This window comes from Helicoverpa armigera, chromosome 24 (genome assembly GCF_030705265.1).
Source record: "Helicoverpa armigera isolate CAAS_96S chromosome 24, ASM3070526v1, whole genome shotgun sequence".
Taxonomy (NCBI): Eukaryota; Metazoa; Arthropoda; class Insecta; order Lepidoptera; family Noctuidae; genus Helicoverpa; species Helicoverpa armigera.
In genome coordinates, this window is record NC_087143.1 from 417,257 (window position 1) to 432,656 (window position 15,400).

The 15,400-nt window shown below is 37.1% G+C and overlaps 1 protein-coding gene across 2 annotated transcripts in view; it reads right to left on the minus strand.

Moving 5' to 3' along the window:
* Positions 1-15,400, minus strand: part of LOC110380682 (uncharacterized) — a 163,524-nt gene that overhangs the window by 108,864 nt on the left and 39,260 nt on the right. For both annotated transcript variants that reach the window (XM_064041068.1, XM_064041067.1), the window contains exon 8: positions 11,964-12,055. In XM_064041068.1, coding sequence (XP_063897138.1) covers positions 11,964-12,055 — 92 coding nt within the window. The remainder of the gene's footprint in view (positions 1-11,963; positions 12,056-15,400) is intronic.

The following is a 15,400-nucleotide window of genomic DNA, read 5'->3' on the forward strand; positions in this document are numbered from 1 at the left end:
TAAGGAAGTAACTAAATAATGTACAAAATTTAACTTAAACTGAAAACCCAAGGATGTAACTAAATAACGAAGAACATAGTGTAGTAGTTAAAGAAGAACACAAAGACATTTGTAAAACAGCACTAGAAATGTAGGATCATTAAAATGAACGAGCGTATAAAATGTCGCGTCGATTAAGTCAGCGTATTCGCTGAGGAGTAGGGAAGACGTGACGACAATGATAGCAAGTGGGTTAAGGACATGGAATATATGTATTGTACCATAGAACAAAGGAGATGGGATTTGAGGACAATGATGAACTGCATTTATATGATGCTGTTTCAATTTGCTAGTATGACACAGTCTAATAATTTTATTTTCCTTTTTAATCTTGAATTAAGAGCGCTTTCAAAATAACGGATTTTCTATTCCGTTTTTCCGCGTGGTAGGGATCATATGAAAGTTGGAAAGCGTACATGGGCGACAGCAAAAATTACAACTACCGGTTCAAGCGATAACGCCTGGAACCGCGCGGCAGATCTTTGTAGACAAACTGTTAAATAATTTTAATATTTTCAGGTATTGGGTTGATATCAAGTGAGTCTTTAAAAATTGTAACATTGCAAAGTAGTCTTATACTCTTCTGCGGTTACGTAAGACGCGGTCAGCAAAAAGACGAATGAAATTTTCGGAAAAATTCAAGCCAAGAAAACAGCATAAGATAAAGTGAAATCCGTTGTCCCACATTTGGCACCCTCACAGTATTGAGTGTCAATGTAATAAGAACAAACGTATCAACATGTTCTGGGCACGAATCCAAATCTAGAACTCCCAAAATACGAAAAATTCAATTTCTTAAAATCGTAGCCAAAATTGAAAAAATCTAGCAGATTATCCCATTTTCGCTGGAACGTATGATCGCATGCGTCAATATTAATTTCCGATATCATTCGTAAGCTGGAATTCAATATGGAAATTGTAATCTAATAATTTATGGATCCTGAATTCCAATCCTTCAGCCGGATTATTACGGAGAGTCATGATGATATACGGTACAACTAGGTTTCATAATACTGCTGAAATAAATCTTCAAACGAAATTCTGTGTTATTCTGATCCTCCTTCACTTTATGTATCGAAAATTCTGTAGCTTTAACAGACTTTGCAAGTGATTTAAAAACATGTTTTTCTTTCGTATTTTTTTAACCTTTCGAAGTCAAATTAAAGTCAACTTGACTGTGACATAGTAACTTTAAAAATATGAATTTTGCGACAGTGTTATTTTTATCAAAGGTCAAACAAGAGTTTCGGCTCCAGTAACCAAAAAGGCAGACTTTTACGTAACGAACTCCTAACTTAATGATGATTAGAAACAGAAAGATTTTCATGTAATCGGGATTGGTTTTCTTCAAGATGATCTGAAGAAAGCCAATGATGATCCTTTCATTAATATTCGAGATAAGAGATTGGCTCGTGACGTCACAGAATTGGGCCAAGGCCGCCATATTTCGGACGAATCGCAATAAAGACTCGTTTGACGACGCTCTCCTTTATGATATTCCTCCTTTAAGGGATGCGACATAAAACGTGAGGAAAATTATATCCGTAATTCTGTGTACCTTTGAAATTACCCACGATTTAGATGTCCGTAAGTTTAGTTTTTCTGCTTTGAACTTCTAAAAAAGACCGTGCTAAATAATTTCTTATACTGAATTATGTATGTAAATCTTCTTTCAAGACCTACATCTCTTTTCTAAATATTTACGAATTTTATACCTTTATAGTACCTAATTGTGATCTTGTTGTAATCATTCATTCTAATTGCAGGAAAAAATATATTTCAATGTATCTGCAAACACATTTCATGAAATCCTCCCCTCGGCGTTCAAAAATAAACTACGAACATAATACACAGGAACTCTTAACTTGAAAAATGAAAAATATAAAGGCTTGCAAACCCGGGGCACTCGAGGGCAATCGAGGGGCAAGTGCAAACTCAGCTGTATCACCCTCTCGTACATTGTGGAGTAGGCTTCGTTACCAATTCATGGATTTACTGCCCCAAATATAACGTGGATCTTGTAACAACTAGCCTACTTTCTCTTGATTACTGTAGTGTACATTATTAAGGGCATTAAAGTGTAGTAGGTCCTATTTTTCTATGACGACTTCAAGAAAAAGATTATGGGCTAATTTTTCGTAAAGTTATGTAGACTGTCATTTGTTGTGTAAACATGTTTTATTGACACTATTTACAGTCTATCATCATCTCCCGAGCCTTTTCCCAACTATGATGGGGTCGGCTTCCAGTATAACCGGATTCAGCTGAGTACCAGTACCTTTCAAGGAGACCATTTATAGTGTATCTAAAAGATAAAGTATTTTCGCTGTTACTAAAACAATGATGAGGATTGTCCCTCAATTTCGTTTCTGTTTGTTCAATAAGTCCTCAAAACGAATTTCATCCAAGCTTAACATTTGGAGTGTTTTATTCTGTTTTTATCCGTCTCTCATCTTCGCATACAATATTTATTCCACAAGGTTTAATCTTTGTTTCATCAGCACCATTTGCAATTGCGAGTCAGTGTCGAGTCGCTACTAAATATTAAAATGTTGGATATTTCAACAATAGCCTTTCAAATACACTGCTGTTGTTCTCATCTATTGTTACAGGGTGTTTAACATACCCTCTGTTTATTTTTAATTCTGGCTTTTCAATTTCAATTGTTCGTATTTTAGATTTTTTGTTGTAAAATCTTGATGCTGTAACATTTAGACTATTGTAGAGGTCCTCCAAAAAAAAGGACCCTGGCTGAAGAGTTAAAATTTTATATTGTACAATAGCAAAAAAATATGTAACGTTGACAAAAAATCCAAAATACACAACATTAAGAGTTAACGATGATAGCAACCCTCGAGCGACGGTCAACACGGGTAAAGGGTGACGCGAAGATTGTAGATATAAAGTTAGTCGTATAATCAGATTTGACATCTAGACGACTAGAGGTCGGGAGGGCGTTGATCGAGTTATAGTATTCGATACTGTTTTAGAGTTTACTAACGATGATACGATTCTGTATCGATTCGTTTCGGTTGTTTGGCTTTTGATTGCGTGATTTGTTGCTTTAGGATTCGGTAGGTGATTTATTTGTTTTTGTCATTAGGGTTTAGTGATGTTATCTATAGGAGTATAATGGAAAGATAATACTGGAACTAGTAAATAAAAAAATATCTGAAACTGTATTTTTAAAGATTTATTAAATGCCTATTAAATATAAATGAAATTAAATAAACCTGGCGATACATAAAGTCACACTGGAACCCAATGGTATTAGAACTAGAATACCTACAGCAAATATTTACTTTGACTGATGATAGAAGGCCGTCAAAAACCTACCGGTCTCATAAAAATACGGCCCATCTAAACCCATAATTAGACACTACATCTTCGCGTTTCTACAAGGATTAATATCTAACTAACCTCCCAATATATTACCTACCGCACGCACTAATACCACATTCAATCAATGTCCTACAAGTTTCCTCACGACACAACTCCTGGTAACGCCAATCAAGGCAAGACATCGCGTGCTAACGCTAGTTGTATGGGTAATCACCTCATATTTGTTTCATGTACATATGTCCGTATATGTGTTTAGAAAAGGAGAAATTAGTGTTGAAATGCCACTAGGCAATATTAATTAATGAAGACTAGATTTCGCCCACATACAAAAAGAAACTACACCTCAAAATCACAAATTACCTAATAGTTACTACTGGATAAAAAGTAGCCTAAATCTTCTCTGTCCTTATGGTAATCCCTATCTTCATTAGAAGTGTCATCTCAATCGATTGACATACAGTTGTATGTACAGTATTGTAGAACATACAGATCGAATTATACCAAAACTTTCGCAATTTATAACATAACTAACGATGTAAAGATTGTCTTCCGTTCTACTAGAAATTCCTAGCTTTAATTTGTTCTCCCAACACCGTCTCGCTCCAATCAAGGAACACATCGCGTGCTAAGCTAATGCTCTTCATAATCACTTCCTACCGCAACGGGTAAAGCACGCGTGGCAAGCGAGCATCCGTGGAGGAAATGTGTGGGGAATAATTATAGGATGGGGGAATTATATGATAAGTAATTATCCTTGTGAAGACTGGGTATTATTTCTGAAGCGGTAGTAATTCTGTCAGAAGGCAGGTTTGTGTGATCAGCAAAAACAAATATTTTGGTAAGAATGAAAGACGTAAACAATGTGACAAAGGAGACAAGAGAATAGAATCGAATAACATCCAGAACTAGGCTACTTATATCAGGATATAAATTGAAAGTCATTTCTCGTTAAGGCATGAAGATCAATAATCCTGCAAAGAATCCCAATTATCCCTATAAAGGTAACAAAGTACATGTAAAATTCGATAATTTCGCGGGAAACCAAACTTACGGAATCCAAGGAAACTTCAGACTTTCAGGAAATTATTTTATAAACGAAATGAAGTTGGCGAGTTTCTGGCGACCAACTTTTGATACAGGAAGTCCTTTAAATTGCGAAAAGTTATGCCGTTCCTAGCTTGTTATGTGATACGCCAGCTACATTACACGACAAGAAAGTTTTAAGCCTTTTCAATGTACTTCTACTTTGTGTGCAAGGATGCGTGAAGACTTAATTGGACCAGGAAACTCACTTGTAATTCTTGTTTAAGGAAAAGAACGTGAGGAAAAATCTACTAAAGTAAAAGTGAGCAACACATTCATTTGATACAAAAAAAAATAAAGTGTATGGGACTAACAGCAGTTTTCTTTGAAATGAAGATCGCCATACAAAAGGATACCTTTTGTACAAAAAAGTCTGTAAGTTTTATCAAAGCTCAAATTCAAAATCTTTCTTGCAAACTGTAGATATAGGTAAAATCTTGAGGATCTTTCAGCTAATCCACATTCTTTGCAAAACCAACTTAAAGACCCCACAAAAAAGACCATCGACTGTAACCAAGCGAATCAATCAACCCTACGCTGCAGGAACCCGCCCCCACAATACACGCTCGTGAATCAAGTATATCGATGTGAAACTTCACAGTGCATGTCGCTGCGTGACAAATTAGTCGCACTAATGGTTCCCCGTCACAGGAGCGTGACTGGTCACCAGTGGCCAGCTGCAGGGTTGAATGTGGTGGAAAAATGTCTTAATGTGTTGAGGAAATAAATGATTTTGAAGTTGATGGTGGACAGTGAATAGAGGGAAACATAAAATTAAAGTTTTGGGAGTGCTTTGGGGTTTACTTAGAGGACATAAATATCATATCCATTCTGGAAAATAAAGTAAGAAGAGGCAAATAAAAAATAGTAATGTCACGATGCCATGAGCCTAGGCATGGTAAGAAAATTTAGAACCTAGCCTCGATCTGCAATATCATAGAGAGCAACCAATAAAATTAACACATTGTAAATATAAAATTGGGATAAGGGCCGGAGAGATGATGATGCAATAAAGTCATCTGAAAACAGAGACTGAAGAGTAGCATATCCACAGACTATTCACCGAAGCAAAACAAATTATTAAATAACCAAAACTCCTTAGAACCTAGTCCACAGTTTAAACCATCAAGTATCCAATAACAATATCAACAAACGAAGTGCAATAAAACGCATCGTAACTGCAATTCTCAGTGTGGTCAGCAAATGGAATGAAAACATCAATGGCCGAGTGTCAGCCGTGACAAATCAGCCGGCTAATCGCTTCACAGCAGGGTGTGTAATGGAAATTGTTGGTTTGCGTTTCTTTGCTGAACTTGTTTAGACTTTCATTTGTATTGATATGGCTTTCAAAGCTTGTAGAATGTATTTTCTTTGTTTCATTTTATTCGGTCTCTACTTTCAGAGTTTTGGTATCATTACCATTAAAAGTATAATAAATTGTTTAGACTCTTATAATATCTAAGTCAGTAAGTAGATAAGTCGTGGTGGCCTAGTGGGTAAAGGACCAACCTCAAGTACAAGGGCGCGGGTTCGATCCCAGGTCAGGCAAGTACCAATGCAACTTTTCTAAGTTTGTATGTACTTTCTAAGTATATCTTAGACACCATTGGCTGTGTTTCGGATGGCACGTTAAACTGTAGGTCCCGGCTGTCATTGAACATCCTTGGCAGTCGTTACGGGTAGTCAGAAGCCAGTAAGTCTGACACCAGTCTAACCAAGGGGTATCGGGTTGCCCGGGTTACTGGGTTGAGGAGGTCAGATAGGCAGTCGCTTCTTGTAAAGCACTGGTACTCAGCTGAATCCGGTTAGACTGGAAGCCGACCCCAACATGATTGGGAAAAGGCTCGGAGGATGATGACTCTTATAATATCTATGCGTCTATTTAGTCTTGTAACTATAAGACGCTTAGAGTAATCATTAGCAAGCTTGTTTTAGAATTTATTGTATGTAACGTAGTCGGTATAAATATAGTCGAAAGTGCGACAGCAACGATTCCTGATTTCGATTTTTAGGTAGCGTAAAATTTTACTAATAATAGTAGTGGTAGTTAGATGAGTAAGTATATAAGTATATTTTGAAGATTGAACATTCAATCATTAATCAGCATACACCAGGTTGGCAATGCATAAATTAAAGATAGAATGTCTAACGGCATGAAAGAAGTTACTGAAAGGCAATAAAGTCAAAAATAAATAAAACTTAACCACATTTCGCGAGCGCTCGAGCGGCTTGCGGTAAGCGGTTGACTTTATTTATTTTGAACTTTATTTCAACCTTTCAATAGATTTTCTTTTAGCAATCAAAAACCGCACACGATTCGAAAAAGACCGCACACAATTTAACACCGATGACAGAATAGTGGAAGGAAATGATGCAACGAGAAATTCAGGTCACAATACTCGTGAAAAAGATAGAAAAATAGGAATAGAAGAATAACTAGAAATTGCTCACTGTTTAATGGAGCTATCCAATGTAAGCACACCGGAGTTTATTTTATTGCTAAGCTCTGATGTCATCAACATAGTTAAGCTATACGAGATAGAACTTCGTCATATCGCTCCTCCCACCGAATAATATCGTAATGTGACATAACGATGCTTTTTGTTTTATTGCATATTCGTCATGTACATACTCTTTTACACCTTGTAATTTTTTTTCACATTTTTCCTATAAGTATATTACAAACTAGAATTTTTATGATAACCATAGCATTATTATTCTGTTACAGATTTATTGTGCTTATTTACGTGAATACCATCACTAGTAGTGATTACGGGTAGCGCTGCAAATAAGATTTTCAATTTGTTACAATAACGATATTATTCGAGTAAGAACAGGAAACTCATTTTATAGCAAAATATTCTAACAATACTATTCCTGTAGACATTTTATTTTTAAATTATGGTAATGCTAGTTACTATTAAATTATATAAAAAAAAAAACTAACAATTACTTTTGCAATAGTTTACCGAGGCGATGTTTACACTCAACATACGATTACTGTATTATCTATTACCGCGAGCGACATGCAATACGCATCGCTTTCTTTTTTTCTAATGATAAAGAAAGGGATAGAATAATACTGAGTTCGCGGCACGTGCTGTCTAGTCGTCGTGTTTGTTTACTTTAAATCAGTACCGGACAATAATTTCGTGGTGAAGTGTTGCGCTCTGTTTTAATTGCAATAAATACGAGTTTACTTAAATATAAAGCGATTTTCTGTTTTAAATCAATATCTATAGAGTTAATTGTATAGATTAAGAATAAAGTGTCATCAAAATACTGCAAAAATGAAAAAGTTTGTTTTGAAAAATCCCCGAGCTAGACGAATGTTGGATTTGTTGAATTATTCTGGTCCTCATCATCAGCCTATCGCAGTCCACTGCTGGACATAGGCCTCTCCAAGTGCACGCCACTGAGATCGATTTTCGGCTTCTCGCATCCAGCTCCTGCCAGCCGTCTTGCGCAAGTCATCACTCCACCGTGCCTGAGGACGTCCTACACTACGTTTGCCGAGGCGTGGTCTCCACTCTAGAACTCGTTTACCCCAACGGTTATCGGTTCTTCGGCTAATATGGCCAGCCCACTGCCACTTCAGCTTGCTGATTCGGTGGGCTATGTCGATGACCTTGGTTCTCTGACGGATTACCTCATTTCTGATGCGATCCCTCAGAGAAATGCCGAGCATAGCCCTTTCCATAGCCCGCTGAGCGACTTTAAACTTGTGAACCAGCCGTACCGACAGTGTCCACGTTTCGGCTCCGTAAGTCATGACGGGTAGGACGCAGTGATTGAAGACTTTTGTCTTTAGGCACTGTGGGATCGACGATGTTAGGACTCGACGTAGCTTCCCAAATGCAGCCCAACCCAACTGAATTCTCCTATTCACCTCGTCCTCAAAGTTGTTTCTACCTAACTGCAATGTCTGCCCGAGGTATATCGGTTCCGGTAGAACATGTTCATTGAACAAGACCTTGGTTTTGTCCAAGTTCATCCGTAGGCCGATGCGTAGAGAAGATTCAGCCAGGTCGTTCAGCATCTGTTGTAGGTCCTGCAGCGTTTCCGCCATGATGACGATATCGTCAGCAAATTGCAAGTGAGAGATGTGTTCGCCATTGATTTTGATGCCGCGTCCTTTCCAGTTCAGCGTCTTGAACATATCCTTCATTGCATTAGTGAACAGTTTCGGGGAAATAACATCCCCTTATCTCACTCCTCGATGCAACGGTATGGGCCTTGTTTGCTGATTCTGTACTTGGACGGACATTGTAGCGGCTTCGTAGAGACATCTCATCACTTGGATGTATCGCCAATCTACTTGACAACGCTGCAGGGACTCCAGAACAGACCAGATTTTAACCGAGTCAAAGGCCTTCTCATAGTCCACAAATGCTAGACACAGGGGCTGATTATACTCTTCGGTCTATATCTATATGTCTATATGGTGCCGTATCCGCTTCGAAACCCAGCCTGCTCCGGTGGTTGGAATTCGTCGAGTCTTCGCGCAAGTCGATTCGTGATCACTCTTGAGAACAGCTTATAGACGTGGCTTAGGAGGGAAATGGGTCGATAGTTCTTCAGCTGGGTTTTGTCTCCCTTTTTGAAGAACAGGACGACAACACTCCTACTCCACGCCTCTGGAGTTCTCCCTTCAAACAGGACGGCATTAAAAAGCTTCTGGAGCTCCCCCAGTAAGGGGTTTCCTCCTGCTTTTAATAGCTCTGTTGTAATGCCATCCTCGCCAGGGGCTTTTCCATTTTTGAGCTGTCTCAGAGCGATCTCGATTTCGCCACTGCTGACTTCTGGCAGGTCTTCGGTGAAATGGCGTGTTAATGTGGCTCTAGAATCCTCATTTCCGAGATCAGGTCGAGATGCATGCGATGCGTATAACCGGCCATAGAAATTTTCCACTTCCGAAAGGACTGCCGGGACCGAAGAAACGACTTCTCCACTTGTTGTGGTTAGCTTCGTCAAGTGGCTTCTTGCAAGAGATTGTACGAACACCTTTGACCCCCGATTCAGCTCAATTGCTCTTTCAATGACAAGAGTATTGGAGCACCGGAGGTCGCGTCGTACGTGCTTGTTGATCTCTTGGTTTAGAGCCCGCTTAGCTGACGAAGTGATAGGCGGGTTTTCACGTCGTATCTTCATAAGCCCTAATGTCTCTTCCGAAAGCTTTGATTTCTTGCCCTTACGCTGCATGTTACAGAATCTCGAACCTTCCTCCCTGAGGATCCGAACCACATATTCATGGTTCTGGTTAACGTCTGTTGTGGTTTCCACGGCGGCAAATCGGTTCTCCAAATTTGACTGGAACGTTTCAGATCCTGTCATGGTTTGGAGCAGTGTTGGTCGGAGCCTGGCCTTCATCAGACGGAAACGTTCGGCCTTGAAGTTGATATTCAGAGAGCCTCGGTCTAGCATCAAAACGTCAATACGAATCCATATTTAATACTCAATATAACTACTCATTTTTTAAACCAAAGAAAGATTTATGTGTGGCACCTTTCTACAGCTTAAAGAGGCTCTATTGAAATAGGGAGCTGTTTACTAAAGTTCATAATTATGGAAGAACAACGAGGAATCAAATACATATCATTTTATTCAGATGGTTGCGCGGGCCAAAATAAAACCCGGTATGTGTTTGCATTTTATCTATATGCCATAAAAAAGGCTATATAGAAAATATTACCCACTGTTTTTTTGAAACTGGTCTCAGTCAAAACGAGGGTGACCAGTCTAAAACCAGCATACTCTGAACCAATTGCGGTCAGCAAAGCTCTGCTAGAAGATTTACTCAGCTTATACAGAACTGAAGCCCACTATCATTCGTTCCGAAGCTATAATGACAACCAGCTTCGGATTCTGATAGTGACGATGACAATGACAGAGACTAAATTATTGTACTAAGGTGTTTATGAAAGATCGGACAGATCTAATCATAGTTTGGTTTGTATTTTTTTTTTAACAAATGATTATGTTTTTTCATTTTATTAATAAACAGTTTTCTTTTATCACAAAGTCATAGTTTTATTGAGATTTATATTTCTAATAAATTGATATTACTTGATAGTTAATTGAAAAATAAAATAGTAATAAAACAATAATTTAATATATGATATGCATTATATCGGCAAAAAATCCAGGTACAATCTATTACTGTTTATGTTTGGTTGTCTTTGTTTAATGAATACCATTGTAGTATACTATTATTGTGCACGCTGTCTGCTTGTTCTTACGCGAATAATATCGTAATGTTGTTTTCCGAAATAATATTTTTCTAGCGTTTCCAGTAAAATTTATTTTCTTAAATAACTTCGTTCTAATAAAATAAACAGTAAATAAATTTGTTTAGAATGATTCTATAAATAAATAGCTTTTATTTGATATATAAATCATTCTCTTATTTTGCACAGTTTTTCCAATAATAGTAAAAAAACACTGTTTTATTTTTCCTGTAAAATTTGAATTTATTGATAACGATATTATTCGGTGGGAGGAGCGATATGATCTCGATTGTGATGGAGACTCACATGTAACTAACTTAAATTGGGACACTACGGGATTTAATACAGTTTATGTACATATTTAATAATCTCTAGCTATAGTCTAATCCTGGTGGCTCGTGGCTTAGTTATAGAGGCTAGATCGAAGTTTTAATTGGACATGGATTCCTATTCGTTGCATATTGAGACTCGTCCGTATCTCGGAAAACTGTCAAGCACAACTGTCATTTGTTGATTGACGGCGTAATGGATAGTCAGAAACCTAGGCCATAGTTAGAAGCTACATATGAATTATTGTGTTACCCTGAAACTGGATTGTGTTGGTTATATTGTTGCTACATTTATTGGTAGTCATCTGCTATCCGACTAAACTGAAAGGACTCCAACTTTATAGCGAATATTAACTTACAGATGACGGGTTTTACGATAGAACTCATCAAAGTAATGCTTCGTTACTGTATCTACGCCAGCCATATCTCCATTCTCTTTTGTTTTCCCTACAAACTTATCTATTGCATCTAGGAACACGAGTGCATCCAATTTGCGTGTGTTGACTGTTACAAATTGGCGCTATAAATGCAACAGTGTATTTTCTGCATCAATATTTTTACTTCAACACATGGCCACGCGATTTATTTGCGCTGTCCCACGGTGGGCGCCATTTGTTCTAGGAACCCATCTGTGCAAGAGGAGCTTGAAAATGTAAGTGTTGTTAAAGTAAGATGAATTTTCTAGTATGTAGTAAAGCTGTAAAATTCATCAATATTTTAGGCTAGTGTAGTTATATATTGGAGGTAGTTAAGTACAAAAAATTGCTCCCTAATATGTGTGTACGTGTGTTTGTGATAATTTTGTAGAGGCTGAAAACTTTTAGATATGTTAGTTATTTGCCGATGAGCTCTTCTCGTGAGCCGTCGCAAAAATAATCAACTTTCAATTTTGTAAATAAAGCAGTTTTCAACCAATCTGCAAATATAATTATAATGTACTCACCTCTACAATCCTGTCGTTAACTTGTATCTTGCCGCACAAGTCTGCGGAGCTGCCCTCACTGATACTCTTCACGAAGATACCACTCAATTCCTCTGTCAACAAAAATATACATTGAATTTATGCTTGAAAATTATTCTTATTACAAAAAATCCAGTTCCTGTACAAATAAAAGAAAAGCTACCTTCCATAAACAAAACTAATCGTTTCTTTTAAGGTGACGGGCATAAAATTACCAGATATAAGCAACAAAATTATGTTACTGCTGATAGTAATGTCTCGCAATGCTTAACCCTTGTTCAAGGTACACAAAAAGCAATCTGTCTTAAAAGTAAATTAATTATGTAGTATTGCTAAGAACTCAACATTCATTTAAAACAAATAATATGCTACCAGCAGAGAAACTCCACTCCACTCTAAAATCGGATTTCACCAAAACATTGATTCACTATCTATCGGAGCTGGCTTAGCGAGCTCTCTGAAAGCTAAGTTAGCCTATCTAGATAGTTAGCCGACTATCGGCAGATCTGTGAAGGACTAGATAGATTGGCCTACATCAAAGTGATCGGGTATGTAAAGCTTAATAAGTGGATATGTTATCGACTATCGGTTTAGATTATATGCATGATAATGTCGTTAATCATGCAATAGGCTTACTTTAAGTAGGTTTGGTTGAGTTTTATTGCTTGTCGATTTCAGTTTTTTACTTGTATTTCATGTTTTTTCTATGTATAACGGATGGATTAAATGTAGCCCTGGTTTTGATGCTTCGACGGTAGAAAGACTATAATTTAATGCTATATGCTGATGCCGATGATATGCTAATGGATAATGCCGGGTATCGTAAAAACTTCAACAATAATAATAGTTTGTTCAAAATAATTATAGATAGAATCACTTCCTATTGTGGAGTTATTTCCAAGCCATTGCCTGTTAATAATTTGTTGATTGAACTTCAATATGACTACGGCCACAACAACCCACGCAGTATTAATTTCAAAGCTTTTCATATCGTTGCTATAATCCCCTCTAGTTCAACGGATAATCCTTTACCTAATTGTAACGTTTTATTTTAAGTTTATGTATAAATTAGATTTGATTCTAAAGCTGTAGGTACTTTTGGTTTAGACTTAACTCCAGGATCAATTACAAGGGCTCATACATTTACTTCGTTAAAATTTACATTAGTATGATTGCCTTTCTTCACAGTGTTGAGTACATTTAATTAAAATTCTAGTCTATCGTTTAGTTCTCAAAATTCCTCAATCCTTTCATTTAATCAAGTCAAAACTTCCTTCATCATATTCAAACCAGTCATTGAAGTGGTTTAACCTAATCAAAACTTGCGGTAAGCCCTTTCATCGTGTGAACACTGGCTTGTTTGAGGGTACATTGTTTTTCGTCTAACCCTTAGTCAACTACGTCCCACCCTTCACATACCCTCGTCTTATCTCGAACCCTTCAATATATCAGCGATAAGGGTCAATTTCACCCAGCCGCTCCCATATTAGAAAACTTTGGCGACGCGTGACCTGTGCTCGGGGGTGTACAACGCTCTTATTGTTTATTACCACTTGCGTACACCCGGCAACATAAGTACTGTTATTGCTTTCTTGTGGGCTATTGTTGAGTATATTATGTTTGTGTTAGTAGTTTCTATTGCTTGGTTAATTGGAGTTGGTGGTGTTAATGTCTTTAGCTTGCTTGCAAATGTTACGACTATTTGCATTTTATGTTTGTGAGAAAATATTAAAACTAATTTTACTATTACTATCTAGCATAACCCAGTTATCTTTACTTACAAGGTTAACAAAAGTACTGAAAAAGATGCTGAAACCAGTCTATAAAACATTAACGATGGGACGAGACGTAATAAAAGCAAACTCATCCAAAAAGAGTGAAATTGATGACAGACTAACTAAGATTGACCTTTAACTGTAATCAAGTAAGTTCAAAGAAAAATCTCATCGTTCGAAATTCAAATGAAATTGATTTTCCAGATCACCGAGCTTTCGCCAAATGAACAATGATGAAAAACCTTCCACAGGTTCTAATTTGGATCTGGCTTTTGTGTTTAAGAAAAGTTTTGCAATTTTGAGCTTTGACACGATAGATTTGCAGTTGAATTTACTTTGCTATTTTTGGATCAAATTTGTATAGTCCTAGTGAAAGTATTTTATATTTACAGCTGTATCAGTAGTGTTTGCTGTATGAATATTGTCATTGCATCTTCCAGAAATCCACTCAGACAGTCTAAATATGTAACACTGATTTGCAACGGGGTTAAATATAGTGGCCCCCTCATCAGGCATAACACAGGTCTAGTTTAATCTTGATGATATTTTTTTCTATAATATTTGTGTCTTCAAACTTGTAATTACAACAGACACATAATTTAAAAGAAACAAAATCAGACCCACTCCATCATCTTTGGGACTCTTCATTCAAAAAGTTGGACCATAACTCCTACAGAATACCTTCAAAATTCCATAAAAACTCCCAAAGAAAAATTCTCCTCAAGTAACGTTTTCGCTCAACGATCATAACGTCTGCATACATCAAGGAAATGGCCCAAAAGTTTTTCTGAACCAGGATATTTCTAAAAATCCCGGCAAAGCCCGAGTCGGACGAAAAATGGGCAAAAAAATCACGTTTGTTGGATCAGAGGCCCTCTCAAGTTAGTTACAGCCTTTTTATTTTCCCACTGCTGGGCTGTGGCCTCCTCTCACACGAAGAAGGATTAAGCGATAACCCCCACGCTTGCTCTATGCGGGTTAGTGTTTTCAGACTATATTGTCCAGGCTTACTCAAGATGTTTATATTTATCTATATATATATATATATACATATATACATATAATAAATCTGTAAAAAAACTGTGTCTGTACATTGAATATATTAAAAAAATAATAATTGGGTGGGGTTTAGAAACAGTAATGGAGCACAAATCCAAAAAAAAAATTCTGTCTGTATGTCTGTATGTCTGTATGTCTGTTTGTTTGTACACGCTAATCTTCGGAACTACTGAACCGATTTCAATGATTTTTTTCTTTGTTGTGTCAGTGTTAAGCCTGGTCAACATATAGGCTATAATTTATCTTCGAAACTTGAAGACCTGATGCAGAACACCAACAGACCAACAAAACTATAAGAGATACAAAAATGGTGCCATGGCAAAAATTGTTTCATATGATGAGCATTTTCAGCGGAGATAATAAATTTGAAGATCTGGAACACCTGATGTGGAACCCCAAGAGCCCAGCTTCTCTATACCATATACAGGTATGACGTTTTAGCAAAAGTTGTTCAATTTGATAAGCACTTTCTATTGACTTATACAAATTGAAGATCTAAAGCACCTGATGTGGAACCAGGGCCCAGCTAGACTATAGCATATAGAGGTATGACGTTTTAGCAAAAGTTGTTCAATCTGATAAGCA